General features: G+C 38.8%; 1 protein-coding gene across 1 annotated transcript; it reads left to right on the forward strand.

The window, feature by feature from the left end:
* Positions 1 to 4,644: 4,644 nt before the first annotated feature.
* Positions 4,645 to 12,298, forward strand: LOC311282748 (dynein axonemal intermediate chain 2-like; the record flags this gene model as incomplete). Its single annotated transcript, XM_084396765.1, has 12 exons — positions 4,645 to 4,687; positions 4,772 to 4,812; positions 8,150 to 8,302; positions 8,668 to 8,798; positions 8,891 to 9,033; positions 9,113 to 9,226; positions 9,380 to 9,519; positions 9,674 to 9,796; positions 9,886 to 10,115; positions 11,635 to 11,770; positions 11,869 to 12,015; positions 12,217 to 12,298. The coding sequence occupies 12 exons, from the start codon at positions 4,645 to 4,647 to the stop codon at positions 12,277 to 12,279; spliced, it is 1,464 nt and encodes a 487-aa protein (XP_084252891.1). The 3' UTR covers positions 12,280 to 12,298.
* Between the last annotated feature and the right edge of the window lie 8,073 nt (positions 12,299 to 20,371).

Genomic DNA, 20,371 nt, shown 5'->3' on the forward strand with positions numbered 1-20,371 from the left:
TCTTACTCATTCAGTGACTGCACAAGTATGCAGACATATGATCAGATGTTTGGACACAAGACAAGTTTTCTCTTGGCTTAGTGCAAACAGATTAAAATTAAGCGAGACAGCTAAGCTAAATGATCAAAATGAGCAGGTTTTGCATTTTGTGGAAGTACAAAGATTAATCTTTATCAACGTGTATCAAATTCATATGGAGTCAATGCATACTGTGACAATAGAAAGTCTTTATAGCAATTAGTTTGTTTAGCATGTTATGGCAGATAAAATGCAATGCTGTCAAATATATATTAAAAAGTGAAACCTGTTGCATTACAGAGGATGTTAGATCATCGAGATCTGTAGTATGAGCAAGATCAGGTAATACCAGTTTGTCTTCTCTGTAGTTCTAGGAAAATACTGAAATAGCTGAAATGATTGAAGCATATAGGCTTTGGTCCTGTGGAAATCTGGAAACAATAACAATGCAGTTACCCTGAGGTTCAAAATTAAACTAAATGAGACTATTTAGGCAGCTTTTTTGAATCAAGGCACCTCCTGAGAAAACAATTTTTAGGGGTTGAAGTCAGTGGTGTAGTGGAAAAAAAAGAGGTGGGTAAACTATAAATTCTAGTGGACCACGACGTGGTCATCCGGTAAGGTGGGCCACTTCCTACCGGTGTGTGTATCCTGATGACATCGCTATAGGCTATCATTTGATGGTACTACCAAGGGTATCACTGGTTGTTCCCTCATCATGTCACACAATCACTATTCAATTCATACATTAATCTAAGTTCTTGTTAAAGAGACTCAAAAAGGAATATGGTTGAAATCTATAAAGTTTACTAAATGACAAAACAGAGAGAACAAAAATATTTAAGAGAGATCGAGAGGGAGGCTTATATCCAGGGCTTCCAATGCAATGCACTTGTGCATAACGATTAGGGATTTGGGATTATTTTCATAGTTGATTAATCTGTTGAATATTTCCTCGATTAATTGATTAGTTGTTTGGTCTATCAGAAAAATGTGGATCAGTGTTTCTTAAGCTAACTTACCTAACTGTTGTTACCTAACTTACCTATCTATGTGCTTTTTAGCCTAACGTTAGATTCGTGAAGTCCGTTCTATGAATTCATTTAAGATTAGTAACGAGCCGTTAACAAAATACAACGAATCTTGCATGATTACCATTGGCCACCTATATGTCATATTTCTTATATTTCGTTTACTTTGTGATATAGACCTAAGGGTCTGAAATAATGAATGAATGAATATTCACGATAGTACAATATATTATGGGACATTACCCGTAGTCTTACAATAGCTCACATTATTCCTGTAAGGAGGCCAGCTAGCTACATCTCTCATTCAGATATTAACCTACGTTGAGTTAGGAGATTGTGTGTACACTCACCTAAAGGATTATTAGGAACACCATACTAATACTGTGGTTGACCCTTTCGCCTTCAGAACTGCCTTAATTCTACGTGGCATTGATTCAACAAGGTGCTGAAAGCATTCTTTAGAAATGTTGGCCCATATTGATAGGATAGCATCTTGCAGTTGATGGAGATTTGTGGGATGCACATCCAGGGCACGAAGCTCCCGTACCACCACATCCCAAAGATGCTCTATTGGGTTGAGATCTGGTGACTGTGGGGGCCATTTTAGTACAGTGAACTCATTGTCATGTTCAAGAAACCAATTTGAAATGATTCGAGCTTTGTGACATGGTGCATTATCCTGCTGGAAGTAGCCATCAGAGGATGGGTACATGGTGGTCATAAAGGGATGGACATGGTCAGAAACAATGCTCAGGTAGGCCGTGGCATTTAAACGATGCCCAATTGGCACTAAGGGGCCTAAAGTGTGCCAAGAAAACATCCCCCACACCATTACACCACCACCACCAGCCTGCACAGTGGTAACAAGGCATGATGGATTCATGTTCTCATTCTGTTGACGCCAAATTCTGACTCTACCATCTGAATGTCTCAACAGAAATCGAGACTCATCAGACCAGGCAACATTTTTCCAGTCTTCAACGGTCCAATTTTGGTGAGCTTGTGCAAATTGTAGCCTCTTTTTCCTCTATTTGTAGTGGAGATGAGTGGTACCCGGTGGGGTCTTAAGCTGTTGTAGCCCATCCGCCTCAAGGTTGTGCGTGTTGTGGCTTCACAAATGCTTTGCTGCATACCTCGGTTGTAACGAGTGGTTATTTCAGTCAAAGTTGCTCTTCTATCAGCTTGAATCAGTCGGCCCATTCTCCTCTGACCTCTAGCATCAACAAGGCATTTTCGCCCACAGGACTGCCGCATACTGGATGTTTTTCCCTTTTCACACCATTCTTTGTAAACCCTAGAAATGGTTGTGTGTGAAAATCCCAGTAACTGAGCAGATTGTGAAATACTCAGACCGGCCCGTCTGGCACCAACAACCATGCCACGCTCAAAATAGCTTAAATCACCTTTCTTTCCCATTCTGACATTCAGTTTGGAGTTCAGGAGATTGTCTTGACCAGGACCACACCCCTAAATGCATTGAAGCTTAATGAGAAATTGAACAGGTGTTCCTAATAATCCTTTAGGTGAGTGTATACTGTCTCGTTTTTAATGCATCTCTCTTTTTCACACTGTTCTTAGTATGAGTGCATCATAAATTAATTCTCATGATCTATTTTAAGTACTAATGTAAAAATGTTTATGGTTATATTATTTCCATAGATCATCGATGAGCGTCAGTGTTGCAGTGGACAACTGTGAGGAGGATCACAGCCACATGCCCCAGACCTGTGATGCAGACACACAATGGGAGGATCCATCTGTCTCTGACCACAACTACACTCCAAAATCTCAACTCAACCTGAAGCATCCTACATCTGAAATGGGAACACAATGCGTTGAGCGCCATAGTACATAACTGCTGAGAAAGACCACCTTTGTCAGCTCTACACAGGGTCGACATTGATGCATTCCATTCAGTTGCCGAGCACCGTACCAGTTCACACACACCAACAGCTTTCAGCTACACACTCGGGATCAGCTCCTGATGAAGCTGCGTCTTAATTTATTGCAGGGTGATCTTGCTGAAAGGTTTGGTGCTTCTCAGTCCATTGTAAGCAAGGTGATTTCGCGTTGGCTTGACATCATGGAGAAGTGTTTCAGCGACCAATTTCCAAACAACATGTAGGGCTACACAATATATCAAAATATCGCAAATGTATATATCGCAATATGCATAACTTTTGGATTCATACAGTAAAAACTAAGCAGTGTTTTATTTTTACATTTGATTATTCAGTTTCTGTTGTTAAATAGACCTAATGTAGGATAACCTGAACCCCGTGGTTTACACTGATGTTAAAATAACACTTCTTATGCTACAGTAAAACACTGATGTTCACTTTCACAAGTTGAAGGGATGTTTTCTTGTCACAAAAAGAATGTGAAACACGTATGTAGGTTATAATTTTAAATCTAATTTAAGTTAATTTTATATACTTTAAGCATTATCGAATATCGCATTGTTTAATGAGTTATCGCATATCACATTTTTCTTCAATATCGTGCACTTAATAACTTCGTCCAGGCGATGAAGTAATGGCAGACAGAGGCTTCACCATTACCGATCTCCTCTATGAAAGGAAGGTGAAACTTGTCCTTCTTGTGAATCTTGTAGAACAGATTTTACCTGTTATGAATAGTTATTTTTATAAACCTTTACAATGTGCCCAGATGTTCCCTGTTATGAATAGTTATTTTTATAAACCTTTACAATGTGACCAGATGTAAACCATATAATGTGCGCTGTAGATTCCCCTTAAAACTTAAATGAATTAAGTCTTCTAGTTAGAAGGAATAAGTAACGTCAAGTTTGCAAATGAATACCATCTTGGTTTATTACTTATGAAATTTAAATGATGAAATGTGTCTACATGAAGGTCAGTAGAAGGTGTCTCTAGCTTCCTGAAAACATCAAACACTTCTTACAACTTATTTAATCATTTCATATTTAACCAATTACCTAATCTCCTATCCTTAACCCTAAATATTCTCATTCCTTCTTATTTACAAATAATTTTTCATTGCTGCTCCTTCAACTCCTGACGACAGACGAAGTAGTTAAATATCCCTCCCCATAGGTTACCTCTGGCCACGTTAACACTGACGATGGATGAGACAATGTGAGACCAAACTGATCGTCGTACGAAGTTTTCTCCGTGCTCCCAATTTAAAACATTTACGGTATTAACGTTATTTGTCATTTTGCCAAAGTTTTGGCTAACTATAAACAATCTTCTAACTACTGAACTAGCTACCGGATGTGCCGTGTCAGTTTAGCGGAAGTCGGATGACAAAATGCGGAAGCGCGAAGTATTAAAAGCGTTTATATAACGTTACTGTCTATGATTAAAAGTGGGTGGGGCGGAATAAGGTGAATAATAAAGTGATTTTGTATGATTTGTAACCGTTTATATACTGTCTATGTTTGTAACTAGGCACTAAAGCGATTACCCATAAAACGTGCTTTGAACCAGAGCCATAGACAAAGGGTTGCTAGGTAACGTAAACAGTGTTAGTAAACAGACTGCCGAGTTCGCGCCAGACGAAGTTCGTTATTATAAAAATTTCAATATACATCTAGATTCGTGGAGTTAACATGTCAGCCTCAGTAATAACAGTTGTCGTCGAGAGTTCACAAGGTGAGAATTAAAAATATCTGAAAATAATGTATAATAAATTAACATTAGAGCTTTTTTAATAACTTCGAAATTTGTCGCATGCAGTTGAGAGTTGTGAGATGAGCAGAGCAGACCTTCGTGAAACGGTAAGAAATTTGTTATATTTTTGTATAGAAACGTTTGTGTGTCTGTCTGTCTGTGTGTCTGTATGTCTGTTATTCGCATATTTCGCGAACCGTTAGTCCGATGGATTTCAAACTCGACAGGTGTCTTGCTACAGGCACGAGTAAGGCTAACGTTACGTTCACACACACTGCAGGCTGAAACGACCCAATTCCGATATTTTTGCCCCTATGCGACCTGTATCTGATCTTTTCATGACAGTCTGAACGACACAGATCCGATCTTTTCAAATGCGACCCAGGCCACTTGGGTAACCTATGTGGTCCAAATCCGATACGTATCCGATCTAACGTTACCGGAGTAAAGATAGTTTTGCGGTTTGATATTCTGTATTCTTTTGGCTATTGTCCCGCCGTGCGGTGTCGTAGACATGCAAATAATATCTCTTTTTTATTCATAATTTGTGAATTCGTGTGACGCGGTCCTCCGGTCCGAATTACGTGTATTTTTTTATACTGACTTTTATTTTTTAATTGCCTATAGCTCCAAAAGTCGGTCACTTAGAACAGCGGTCCCCAACCTTTTTTGCGCCACGGACCGGTTTAATATCAGACAATATTTTCACGGACCGGCCTTTAAGGTGCGGCGGATAAATACAACAAAATATAAAAAAAATATAAAAAACAATTAAATATAATAATAAACGTGAATCCAATGTGTAGGCTTACTTGCAATTTTATTAGCAGGGTACTCGTAATATCGCGCCTAAAGACAACTGAGAAAGCCTGAACACAAACAAAAAGCCCCCCAAAAGAAAAAAATCTCCATGTTTACGGTGCTGATGCGATGTAAGGGTGGCGCTGCCAATAAAGCACCTAAAAGCTGTCACAAAGAACCGATTTTAAGAACCAAAATTAATGATTATGAATATGTAAAATATAGCAGGAGACATTTTAATTGTTTAATAATAAACAAGTGTTTTCTGTGCAAAGATGAAGTTGACAATGCTGACTCGATCTTCGCAGTATGCCTAGTGAACGCGCCAGAGAGAAATGCACATTTCATACGAATTAAGCAGAGAACAGTCAGTTTTCTTTTGTTTTGAATTGTTCTGTTTAAAATTAGACATTTCAAGCTTTCTATGTCTCAGGTCTGTGAGGCAACCTTATACGCTGAATTTCGGTTAATTTATGAGATCAGCTCCAGTTCACGCGCCCGCGCCTCCGTGTCCTGATTAAATATTTTCTATTATATTTACTTTTTATTAAATCCTGGCAATTGGGTGATGAAACATTGATTAAAATTAAGATACAATTAATACAAAACGAAATACAATTTAAAGACAGGCTTGCTTTCTGTCTGAGGTCTCTGTGAAAGTTTTAAAGCAGTCTTTTTGTGCCGCTTTCAGAGCGCTGCACGGGTGAACAGTCCCATCCGAACAATTATTATTATTTTTATTTTTTATTTTTTTTGTGAAATAGGCTACATTTCTAAATTAATGCGACTTATAGTCCAGTGCGCCTTAGGATATATTATGTTTTTTCTTCTTCATGACGCATTTTTTTTCTGATGCGACATATACTCCGGAGCGATTTATAGTCCGGAAAATACGTTAAGTTATATATTCTTTCTGTGAGGCCCGGTACCAAATGTCCCACGGACCGGTACCGGTCCGCGGCCCGGGGGTTGGGGACCTCTGACTTAGAAGACTGAACCCAGCTTCATCTTGACCTGCTTGATTTGTGAATTTTTTCACAGCAAAGCTCATGTCCATAAACCGTTTGGTGAGTCCGCTAGACAGGAATTTGGTAAATATCCGTTCTTCACGTTTAACATAAATTTATAATAAACTCACAGACCGCTGGATTACAAAAACACTTGTTTTATATTAAGCTTGATTTGTGAAAACTTTCACAGTTCAGTTTGGGTCAGTTAACCCTTCCCTGAGTGTTTAAATTAAACATTTTGATTTGTGAAAGGTTCCACGGTGCAGTTTGGGCCAGTTAACCCTTCCCTGAGTGTTTAAATTAACCAGTCTGATTTGTGAAAGGTTCCACAGTTCAGTTTGGGCCAGTTAACCCTTCCCTGAGTGTTTAAATTAACCAGTCTGATTTGTGAAAGGTTCCACAGTTCAGTTTGGGCCAGTTAACCCTTCCCTGAGTGTTTAAAATAACCAGTCTGATTTGTGAAAACTTTCACAGTTCAGTTTGGGCCAGTTAACCCTTCCCTGAGTGTTTAAATTAACCAGTCTGATTTGTGAAAACTTTCACAGTTCAGTTTGGGCCAGTTAACCCTTCCCTGAGTGTTTAAAATAACCAGTCTGATTTGTGAAAACTTTCACAGTTCAGTTTGGGCCAGTTAACCCTTCCCTGAGTGTTTAAATGTACCATTCTACATATAGTACCGATAGATAGATATGAAAAGATAGATAGATAGATAGATAGAAAGAAATTAAAATTAGAAAGAAAGAAAGAAAGAAAGGATAGATAGATAGATAGATAGATAGATAGATAGATAGATAGATAGAAAGAAATTAAAATTAGAAAGAAAGAAAGAAAGAAAGGGATAGATAGATAGATAGATAGATAGATAGATAGATAGATAGATAGATAGATAGATAGATATGAAAAAAGAATTATTAGATGAAAGAAAGATATTAAAATTAGAAAGAAAGAAAGAAAGGGATAGATAGATGGATAGATAGATAGAAATTAAAATTTGATAGAAAGAAAGAAAGGGATAGATAGATAGATATGAAAAAAGAAGAAAAAGATAGATAGATAGATAGATAGATAGATAGATATGAAAAAAGAATTATTAGATGAAAGAAAGAAAGATATTAAAATTAGATAGATTAGATAGATAGATAGATAGATCTGGCCAACTCAAGTGCTCTGAAAGCGCGTTCAAACCAACAATTACTAAAAACACACACAAAAACGGATTTTGCACGGGCATTGTGCACTAGTAATTTCAATTTGTGCTGGTTAATTATGAACAATAGGTAAAATTGGGGGGCTCCTCCCCTAACCGCATGTGAACCCTGCAACAATAATGTGATTAGTCAAATATGACTGTTTTGTCTTTTACTACAAAATTATTCTCTTAATCATAACTAAACATGATAAATTTGCTAAATGGCTTTAAAAAAATCGTATTAATTTTTTCAGACTATATTTTCTTGCCCCTTTTCCTTTTTTAAAGCATAAACTACTACATGGAAAATCTAATTACCAATGCTATACAAAAATGAACTTAATTCAAGATATATTTCCATCTTTTTTTATTATTTTTATTAATATTTTATCCAGGATATTAGGACATGGTGGAGATATGAAAATGTCTGTTTGTACTGTTTAGGTGAATGCAGAGACAGTGTCATGTGGAATGAACCACACAGAGGGGGGGTGGCCGAAAGCCATTAATGCAGACGACACTGAGACAACTGCCCGCTACAGGAATAAAGTGCAGAAGGACGAGTGCTATCAGGACACGGTCATGAAAGTGGCTACTGTGAGTGCCAACACCATTTGTAGGATTCTTTTATACTTTTAGGTGCTTTTGCCTTTTGAAGCTTGAAAGCTGTAGTCTCCATTCATTGCAATTGCATTAGGCATTGACAGTGCAATTACAATCTTCAAGACTTCTTTTGAGTTGAATGGAAGAAAGAAAGTCACAAGTCCTTTAAGACAGCAGGGAGATAATTAATTGAATTTGGTTCCAGATTTTATCTCCATTTTTCTCAGGACTGCTCTTTAACTCTCACAGAGGCAGTAGGTACCCATAGGGTGATTATGTGATTGTAGTTCTGATTGTAATTGATTGTAATGAAGTGATTGTAATTCTGAGTCGGAGTGTTGTCTTCCTGTCCGCTGCAGGTCGTGGAAGACCATCTCAAGCAGAGCCACGCTGACACATACTCAGAAAACTATGAAGCTAAGAGGGTGGAGCAGAAAACGCAGCCGAGCCATCAGCGAGAGCCATCAGCGAGAACAATCAGTGTGTTCAGGTGAGCACACCTTGTTTAGTCATAGGTAGGTAGACGCAGTATGTCATTTCTGTCCCACTAATGTAACCAAAATGCTTTGTGATTTTCTCTAGAGACCCGAATAAAGATAAGCGTGCAGCCACCAGTTTGTCCTGGCATCCGCTGGATAATAATAAACTAGCTGTTGCCTACTCTTGCCTGGAATTTCAGAGAGCACCTGAAAATATGAGCTTTGACTCATATATATGGAACACTGGTATGTCATGCACATATATATTATTCTGGCACACATGCCACTTTTGGTAATCATTTTGTTTATTTATTCCCAACTGCAGAAATAAGCAATACACCGGAGATGACTCTGAAACCTGTATCTCCACTTGTTTGTCTGGAGTACAGCCCCAGAGATGTTTACAGCCTTGTCGGGGGAGGCTACAATGGACAAATCGGTCTGTTTTTATTATGAATGGTTATATAAGGCTTCTTTAGTCCATCTGATCTGACACACTCAAACTCAGAGTTGCAGTCATTCCAGTCTACTGTTTATGTGCCATTTAGATGTCTTTACTGTCCTCTAGTCTGAAAGTTTGCCCTATTTCCAGGCTATTGGGACACACGGAGCGGCAGCCGGCCAGTACAGATGTCCGCCGTCGAGCATAGCCATAGAGGTCCTGTCTACAAGGCCATCTGGATGCCGTCACTGACGTGCAATGAGCTTTTCACGGCTTCTTCGGATGGCCAGGTCTGTGTACAGTCTACAAACAGTTAAATAAACCAATAATATTTCACAGCAGCACCTTTTTGAACTGGACACTGGACAGCTATAACAAACCCTTCAAATTAGTCATGTAATGTACTGTAAACTCAAATCTGTAAACTCATCTGTATGACACCAGGTGCTGTTCTGGGACATTAGAAAGATGAGTGAGCCCAGCACGCGGGTCGTGCTGGACCCCAGTCAGAAGGGAGACCTCGACGTTGCCTTTGGTGCCACCTCAATGGAGTTTGAGAAGACTATGGTAAGAGCAGTTCTCATTTTGTGTGGCCTGTTCCCTTGTGGAAACTCATGTTAAAAACGTAAATGTTTTTTTTTTCCTTTTGATTACAGAAGGCCAAGTTTATGGTGGGCACAGAGCAGGGGGTTGTGGTCTCATGCAGAAACCCCAATTTAAAGCAAACCTCAAGTGAGTCGATTATTGGCACATACCACGGACACCTTGGCCCCATTTACGCCTTGCAGAGGAACCCCTTCTTCCCGAAGAACTTCTTGACCGTGGGGGATTGCACTGCCCGCATCTGGTCAGAGGACATCAATGAGACCTCCATCATGACCACCAAGTAAGAACATCTGTTTTGTTGTTATGAAATACTGGCATTTATATCATTTTATATTTTACTATGTGTGATGTAAATTTAGATCAACTATACTTTAGGGCTGGACCCGAATATTCGAATATTGGTTCGGTGGGTTGGTATTCGATGTGAAAATTTGACATTCGAATATTTGTTTTTTGCACACCTGCATCCCCCTCGAAACGGTTCTCATTCACGCTTGAATATGTTCAACACTATAAAATCTGACGAAATACAATACTTTTTTTTTTTTTACAATTATCTTATATAGCCTAGCCATTTTTAATAGGATGGACAGTTGAAGGAACCCAACCTCGTTATACTTAATAAATATATTTGCTTCTTCTTGGCCTGTGTGTGTGTGGACAGAAGTGCATGAGAACAGCGGATTGTGTGTGTGGACAGAAGTGCATGCCTGAGCTTGTGTTTCGGGTTAAGCTGCGTTGCTTTGACATTGCGGAAAATAGAATAATAGAAACAAAATGTATTAGCTTTTTTACCCGTTATTATCAATATAAATTAATCTTGTTTTTAATTTAACTTAATTTCGGTTTTCTTTATTTAAATCTACCCTTTACTGTGTCAGTAATTTGTTAGTCAGAAAAATATTAGACTACCTTAAAAGTATTGCTTAAGTTAACAGACCTGTGTGTGTGCGTTTTATATCACTAGTGCAGTGTCCGTTCTCAGAGCATAAGCCCTGCCCGCGTGAGGCGCGCCGCTGTTCTGTAGTTTACTAAAAGTTGATTAATTCTGAACGTGTCGCGTCTCTATCTATATTGCACCAAATGCGACACTGCACTCCCTTGTGAAGTCGATTGGGTTCTCGAAATAATCAAAATGCACATAGAGATTTCCTGCCTTTATTAGAGAGAAGAATATGTTCAGCCCCCTCTCTCCGAAGCTTCCAATATTCCATGTTCATTACTACCGACGCTTCGAAGCTCAAAAAATGGTATTCGGACCAGCCCTACTATACTTTAAGTTATTGGTTCTCAATCAGGGAGGATGATTTAAATTTAAATTTGAATTGATTTTAAAAAAAAAGTATTTAAATTAATAAATTATTATTATTTTATGAATCTAGAATAATTTAACTAATTTTAAAAAGCTCAAATGCATAAAATCAACATGTAAAAAACAATATTTTTATTGATTGTTCTCAGTGTTTATTGATTGTTTGATATAACATTTGTTTTTATTAAAGAATGAACAGATCCTGTATTACAGAGATTTCCTATCTTAATTATTGACTTAATATTTAAAAAAAATATATATATTTCCTAAATGAAGTGGAAATGTTACAATGGTTACTGGTATATAGAACATAACTTCTGGAATTACAGAATTAATTATGGTTCATATATTAAAGTAATTAAGCAAATTGATTTAATATATCAATAAAAATGTCTGTTAAGTCAAAAAGGTTGAAAACCGCTGCTTTTAGTAGTTGTTTGGTGCATTTACCTTCAAAAGAGCCCATATTTCTGATCTGTTTCTACAGAAATCACATGACTCATCTGTCAGATGGCTGTTGGAGTCCAGTCAGACCCTCTGTCTTCTTTACGGTGAAGATGGATGGGACCTTGGATGTATGGGACCTACTATTTAATCAGAAGGACCCTACTCTCAGTTTCAAAGTCAGTCCTAAATATCTCCTCTTCATACTGAGAATGTCTCCCACTTAAATGTCTAATTATTATTTGTGTATACTGTTTGTGTTTTTTCCTCCTCACAGGTTTGTGACGAAGCTTTGAACAGCATCCATGTACAAAAGGAAGACAGTTTGGTGTGCTGTGGATCTCAGCTGGGAACCGTCAGTCTGCTGAGGATGTCGCCATGCCTGTTCAGACTGAAGAACAATGAGAAGGACTTGGTCTCAGAGGTGGGACACTAATACACCTTCCTTCACATGTGCAAACACATTCACTCTTTAATATTCATACTGACATGAAATTAGAGTAAATGATGACAGGATATTTATTTATGAATGAAATATTCCTTTAAAAGATTCTAAAACACGAAATAGCTTTTAGTGGTGTAGATGTACACTGAACTGTTGGAGTGGATTTTTGCTTCATTGCAGATGTTCGAACGTGAGACCCGGAAAGGGAAGGTTCTGAAATCTCAGTACAAAGATGAGAATTAAATGAAAGCTGCTTCAAAGAGGATAAGGGGGCGGAAGAAGACATAGAGGAACTGCTGGCCCGTACAGAGATGGAGTTTTTTGCCTCGTCTGAAAGGCAAAGGGGGAGGTGTTGCTGTAATTTATAGTAATATCTTCAGAATTACTGAGAAGTCTTGTTTTAAATATAATTCTTTTGAAGTGTTGGTGCTAAATGTAGCAATATATAGAGTAAATGATAAATCACGTTTAACATTTGTGCTGGCTACTGTATACAGGCCACCAGGGCACCATACAGACTTTATCAAAGAATTTGCTGATTTTCTATCAGAGTTAGTACTGGCTGCAGATAAAGTACTAATTGTTGGCGATTTTAATATACAGATGGTAACCAACCAGAATGCCTATTACCGCCACGCCAGCCGCTGCGGCAAAACTACCGCGGCAAAAATAAACCAGTCGCATTTCAAAGTCATTGGCGAAATGGCCGCCAAGTGGCGCAAAGGGATATTGTGCAAAACAGCAGCGGGGTTGTAAGTGGGGTTAATGTCAATCAGTTCCTGATCAGTTTCGTCATCTCAGCATCCCAGATAGCTTAGAAGAACTCGATATTGCGACAGAAACTTTTAACTCTGTTTTCCAGCACTTTAGACACAGTTGCTCCTTTGCGCTTAAAGAAGATTAAAGAAAATAGTCCAACGCCGTGGTACAACGAGCACACTCGGGCCCTTAAGAGAGCAGCCAGAAAAATGGAGCGTTGCTGGAAGAAAACAAAACTATAGAGGTATTTCGCGTTTCATGGAAAGAGAGCTCGATTGCATACAGAGAGGCTTTAAAAGCTGCTAGATCTGTTTATTTTTCAACCCTATTAGAAGAAAATAAACATAATCCTAGGTATTTATTTAAACAGTGGCTAAACTAACGAAAAATAAATCTTCAAGCCCAGACGTGTCCAAGCAGCACAGCAGTAATGACTTTATGAACTTCTTCACTTATAAGATTGATAATATCAGGGAGAAAATTATAACTATGCAACCGTCTACTACAGTATCGCATCAGGCAGTGCATTGTAGTCTCCTTGAAGAAAAATTTGATTCATTTATTGCTATAGGAGAGGAAGAATTTACTAAACTCGTTAAATCATCTAAACCGACAACATGTATGTTAGACCCTATACCGACTAAGCTACTGAAAGAGATGCTCCCAGAGGTCACAGATCCTCTTCTTAATATCATTAATTCATCTTTGTCACTAGGATATGTACCAACAACTTTTAAGCTGGCTATGATTAAACCGCTTGGTAAAAAAACGCAACTTGATCCTACAGAATTAGTCAATTACAGGCCGATCTCGAATCTACCTTTTCTGTCAAAGATACTAGAAAAGGCAGTATCCTGACAACTGTGTTCCTTTCTTGAAAGAAATTATATCTGCGAGGACTTCCAGTCAGGATTTAGACCATACCATAGTACCGAGACAGCTCTCATTAGAGTTACAAATGATTTGCTCTTATCATCCGATCGTGGTTGTATCTCTCTATTAGTGTTACTCGATCTTAGTGCTGCATTTGACACCACTGACCACAACATTCTTTTAAATAGACTCGAAAATTATGTTGGCATTAGTGGAATTGCACTAGCATGGTTTAAATCATACTTATCTGACCGTTATCAGTTTGTAGCAGTAAATGAAGAGATGTCTCATCGATCACAAGTTCAGTATGGCGTACCACAAGGCTCAGTACTAGGACCGCTGCTGTTCACTCTGTACATGCTACCATTAGGAGATATCATTAGGGAGCATGGTGTTAGCTTTTCACTGTTATGCTGATTATACTCAGCTCTATATTTCTTCACGCCCAGGCGAAACTTACCAATTCACAAAATTAACGTAATGCATAGATGATATAAAAAACTGGATGACTTGTAATTTCCTACTACTTAACTCTGAAAAAACAGAGATTCTAATTATTGGACAAAAAACGTCCTCACGTAATAATCTAGAATACTGTCTAACACTTGATGGCTGCTCTGTTAAGTCTTCGTCGTCGGTTAGGAACCTGGGTGTGCTCTTTGATACCAATCTTTCATTTGAAAGTCACGTGTCTAGTATCTGTAAAACCGCATTTTTCCATCTTAAAAATATATCTAAATTACGCCATATACTCTCATTGACAAATGCGGAACAATTAGTTAATGCGTTCATGACCTCAAGGCTAGATTATTGTAATGCTCGACCGGGTGGTTGTCCTGCACGCTTAATAAACAAATTACAGCTGGTCCAAAACGCAGCAGCTCGAGTCCTTACCAGAACCAGGAAGTATGACCATATTAGCCTGGTTCTGTCAACACTGCATTGGCTCCCTATTAAACATCATATACATTTTAAAATATTGCTGATTACTTACAAAGCACTAAATGGTTTAGCTCCGCAGTGCTTGAGCGAGCTCTTAACACATTATAGTCCTTCACGTCTATTGTGATCTCAAAATTCCGGCCAGTTGATAAAACCTGAATTTTTGTTGTTTAGCACCAAAACTTTGGAACAGTCTTCCTAACATTGTCCGGGAAGCAGACACACTCTGTCAGTTCAAAGCTAGACTAAAAACACATCTCTTTGACCTAGCATACACATAACACATTATAGACTTCTATAATTCAATGTTAGGCTGCATAGATTAGGCCAGCTGGAACCGGGAACACTTCCCTTAAATCCTGATGTACTCGTTACATCATAAGAAGAATGGCATCTACGCTAATATTAGTCTCTCTGTTTATACCGAGGTTTACCGCAGTCCGTCGGATCCAGGCCGTATCCAGATCTGATGAAGGACCTGCGCCTGGACGGGACGACAACGCAGTCCTGAAGTGTCAACCAGTCTCTCCGTTTCCTGAGGTGAGGTGGACCCCGGCCGTATCCAGATTATAGAGACACCAGCCACCATAGTCACATGTTTGCCGGGAGCCAGAGCGCCTGACATCAAAGCAAATTTAAAAGTGCTGGCTAATGCTAATCGTAAATTCTCTAAAATTATTATTCACGTCAGCACTAATGATGTTAGAGAGGTGTGTGAACTTGCAAGTACGATGTCAGGCACTGTAATTTGCTCTGGCTCCCTTCCTGTTCGCAGGAGTGATGAGATAGTTAGTAGATTGTCCTCACTCAATGGCTGGCTGTCGAGATGGTGTCCGCAAAATAGTATAGAATTCATAGACAATTGGAAAAGTTTTTGGGGCAGACCTGACCTGTTGAAAAGAGATGGTATTCATCCCTCCTGGGATGGTGCTGCATAGTCTTAGAGCTCAAACATGACAATCTGGGGCTCAGGTCAGGAAGCAGACAGACTGGCTTAACACAAACTACACCTAAAAAGAACTTACACAATGCAAACAAATGTTACCATTATTTATTCTTTTGAGCATGTGCAGATTCTTTTATTTATTTATTTAGTTATATAGCCTTGTAGCGTTATGGGGGGGAAATCTGCGTGCATATGGTGACGCAAAAGTGTGTGAAATTTGATGTAGTATGCACTCCAGGCGGCTAGGTGGCAATGTGAAGCACTGCCACACAACAACACCAAGTCCGCGCGCCTGCGTACAACCTTCACTGTCTAGCAGACTTTTGCGTTTTTACCCTTTATACGGGAACGCGACAGTGGAGCGTTTTTAAGATTTCCACTCTGGAGGGTGGTTTCACTTTTTTGCATTTTAAGCCCCAAAACCGCCGTCGCCATCTAAACGAAAGACACATCTGATAAAATATTTTTACGTTTTCACCCGCGAGTGTTCTCGTGTAAACAGGGCCTCAGTTCAGCAATACAAGAATGAAACACAAATGTGTTGTTTATCTAAACACATTTTTGCTTATTAGTAATTGGAACATCAAAGGTCAACAGCGAAGCCATTGCTTAATGAAGTGAGATTAAATACATAAAGTATTTGTTTTATTTAATATATTACCATATTCTGAGTTTTTACTGTTTTATTCATTTTGAGGAATGCTGAATATGTTTTTGTGCAAGTGAGTAGCAATAACCATCATGTTCACACACAAACGCCTCTGCACTTACTGCCGATCTCTCCCAGCATAAAAAGAGTGACTCGGATATTTTGTTGTAAATTTGAAAGTAATGTAACTGTCAAGTCACTCGTCACTTGAAGAAAGTAATCTGATAAAGTAATGCAATACCCCGAACACTGCTTGTGAATGTTCTCTGAACGCGCTGAAATAATTAGTAACATTCAAGAAATGTTAGACGATTGTCCAACTAAAACAATTCATTAAAGAAAAAAACACTCCATGAATGATGTATAAATAATGTTTTTGTGTGAATGTTTTGAGAACATGATTAAAGGCCAGATAGATTTGAACAAACTTTCTATTAATGTTTCTAGAAGAACGTTTGTTCGTAACTTTGAGGTTCTGAGAACATTCCCTGTCAGCTGGGAATTACCTTAAAGCACGAGGTGACTGACGTTTCCCGCTTCATTAGGTGTCAGGATCATGAGATGAAGAAAGAGCAGAAGAGGCAGGAGATCAGGAGGGAGGCTGAAGAAATCAGAGATCTTGATCTGAGGGAACAGGCCATGAGAGAGCGCAAGAAACAAGAAGAGAAGAAGAGATCGACGAATGCTTTTCGGGTAAAGCGGTTGTTGGACAACATCCACACTGTGAAAGCAGACTGGATCAGATGCGGTTTAGAAATCCCTTCTTCTGTCTTCCATCAGGACCTTCAGAGCGCTGAAGAAAGCAGCGGAGGCTCGGAGGAAGGAGGAAGAGGAGGAGAGAAGAAAGCAGATCGCCAGCCATGAAGAAGAACAGAAGAGAATGAGTAAAGGAAAAGCAGGAGGGAATACTCAGGTATTCTACATCAGACAAATGCGTCCTGTGGCGGAGATTACAGGATTCTCATTAGTGCCAGAAATTAACTTCTTTATTTTGCTTCCTACAGTTGATTTCAGGAGCATGTTCTTACATGTATGAGGGCTAACACGTATAAAACACACAACATGGTTATTATTTATGTTAAACACTTCCAACCCATACTAAACTTGATGTATTAAATGCTAGACAACAGATAAAATAACTTTGGGCGCATTTTAGGCATTTTGTTACTATAAAACTGTGAATCTCTAGAGATCATGGGCTGTTATTTTAGTATTATTTATAGTATACAGTTTTTAGAAATGTTTTTGAATTACCTTTTATTTTTATAGTTTCAGTTTAAGGTTTAGGAATTGTGAGTATGTGCTTTTGTCATTTTTTTTTTTATTCGTTTTTTATTTTATTTCTTTTGAGCTTTATTTTATATTTATTTCTGTTTTAGTTTTAGTAATTTTAATACTTCAACTTACAAATTGAAATGTTATTTCAGTTAGTAGCCAAGGCAACATTTCTAAGTTTAAGTTTAAGTCTCTCATCTAATGTCTCATCTAATATATATATATTTTTTAGCTTCATAACACTGTAAACCCTAACGCTCAAAATAATTCATTGTTTTGAGTATGGCCAACTCAAATTATACAAATTAGTTCCATCAAATTAACAAAAGGTACTTAAAATTTTATGAGTATTTAAAACTTTCTTTTTTCTTTTGAGTTCACAAAACTGACACATTTTAAGTAAGTTGAATTGTTCGGTGTTTTGAGTTCTATGAACTTGTTTCTTTTCATTTTGACAAACTTAAATTTAACTGAAACTAGTCTGGGATTTTTATTTCCCAGCATGCTTTGCTATGACACTCAAAAGGGAGAGTAAATGCTAAAATGTTTTTTTGTGGGAGATTCAATATTTAAGTGGGAGATTTAGTAGTGGTTAATGTTTTGTTATGCTAGTTTAGAAGAGTTTCTGTAATGTTGGGTTTTTAGGGAGTTATCATCATGGCTGGTGACGAGTGGAGCATGAGTTTGGTTTGAGAACAGTGTGTGTTAAATGTTTTAAGTTGCTGTACTCATTCCGCAAGTGCTATGATATGCTGATGCTGTCAAAGCATTGTGTCACCAATTAGCAAGGTAGCACTTATTGAATTAGCTGGTTAAATCTAGCCAAGTTTCCACTACTAAAAATGTTGAAGTTGAGATTAGATGGTAATTTTAGGTTGTGTATGAATTATCTTACTCAAATATTTCAAGTTAAGAGCAATTCAAATGTATGATTACAAAAAAATCTGCAAGCTCTGCTTACTTAAACATTCAATTTCTTAACTTAAACAGTTTGATGTAACTGATTACCTCAAATTATTTGAGTTTTGCCAACAGAGAATCCAAGGTAAATGACCTATTCCTAATGTTTTATACATGTAAACATGTTTAAATCTGCGCTCCGCGTCGTGCCTAACATTGCTCCTCAGCCGCTCCACTGTAACACACGGCTGTGCTGGGCCTTATGGCTTAATTTTACCACAGTGATGCTGGGTTTGAGCATCACATTGTTTATAGATATATATATATTTTGAAATGCCTTTATTGAATTAAACATTTTTTTCAACTCTATATCAGAGGCGAGAGCTGCAACGAAAGGCAGAGGAAGAAAAACAGAAATCTCTGGAGACGCTGAATGCACGCGGAAAAGCAACAACTTCAAGCTCAAAAAGCTAAAGAAGAAAGAACAGCACTCCAAGACAGCTACATACAAGAAAGGGTGGGTATTATTTTAATATGTTTTATTTTATGCATTAAACTCATAATTTCTCTCTAATGCAACACTGGTTTTGTAAAGGCTGAAAAAACGTGCAATGGATCTCCGTACGAGAAAAGAACAGAAAGACTTTGTGGCGAAGAACATCGCTCTCTTTGTTGAGGAGGAAAACCAGTTCCAGAAATACGCCAAACAAGTCATCGAAGCAGCGGAGAAGGCGGACAGAGACGTCTCCCCTCTCCTGAAGTACAAGTGGTCAGTGCGCGGAAACGGCGGGAGCGCGCAAGTATTTTTTTTTCTTAATATCCAGTTCTCCTGTTGTTCACTTTACTATTTGACTCAAGGTAAGGCTATTTTGGATTCTCTGCTTATTTTTAATTTTTACCTTCACACAAATCTGTATTTTATTTAGACGCGTTCCTACTTTAAATTACTGCCGCGTCTGAAAAGTATTGCACTTTAAATTTTATTGCACTTACGCCCGATTTAGACTCCTAAAATCTTGTTGTGTCGTGGACAAGAAACATGTCAGACTACACGTTGCTTTCCGACCAGTCATCGCGTGCCGTCTCACACACACATTCACTTGCACACACACACACGCACTCACTCACTCACTCACTCACACGCACACACACACACACACTCTCTCTAGCTCACTCCCTCACACAAACGCACTCACTCACTCACGCTCACTCACTCACTCACACACACACACACACATGCTCACTCACGCTCACTCACTCACTCTCTCACACACACACACACACACACACACACACACTTACTCTCGCTCACTCACTCACTCTCTCGCACACACACACACTTACTCTCGCTCACTCATTCACTCTCTCCCACACACACACACACACACACACTCACTCTCTCTCAATCACTCACTCTCTCGCACATACACACACCCACTCTCGCTCACTCACTCACTCTCTCGCACACACACACACTCACTCTCGCTCAATCACTCACTCTCTCGCACACACACACACACACACACTCACTCTCGCTCAATCACTCACTCTCTCGCACACACACACACTTACTCTCGCTCAATCACTCACTCTCTCGCACACACACACCCACTCTCGCTCACTCACTCACTCACTCTCTCGCACACAGACACACTTACTCTCGCTCAATCACTCACTCTCTCGCACACACACACTCACTCTCGCTCACTGACTCGCACACACACACACTCACTCTCGCTCACTCACTGTGTGTGTGCGAGAGAGTGAGTGAGTGTGTGTGTGTGAGTGAATGAGTGTGTGTGTGTGTGTTTGTGTGTGTGTGTGTGTGTGTGTGAGTGAATGAGTGAGCGAGAGTAGGTGTGTGTGTGTGTGTGTGTGCGAGAGAGTGAGTGATTGAGCGAGAGTGAGTGTGTGTGTGTGTGTGTGCGAGTGAGTGAGCGAGAGTAAGTGTGTGTGTGTGTGTGAGTGAATGAGTGAGCGAGAGTGGGTGT

Source organism: Rutilus rutilus (genome assembly GCF_951802725.1).
Source record: "Rutilus rutilus genome assembly, chromosome: 23".
NCBI classification, from domain to species: Eukaryota; Metazoa; Chordata; class Actinopteri; order Cypriniformes; family Leuciscidae; genus Rutilus; species Rutilus rutilus.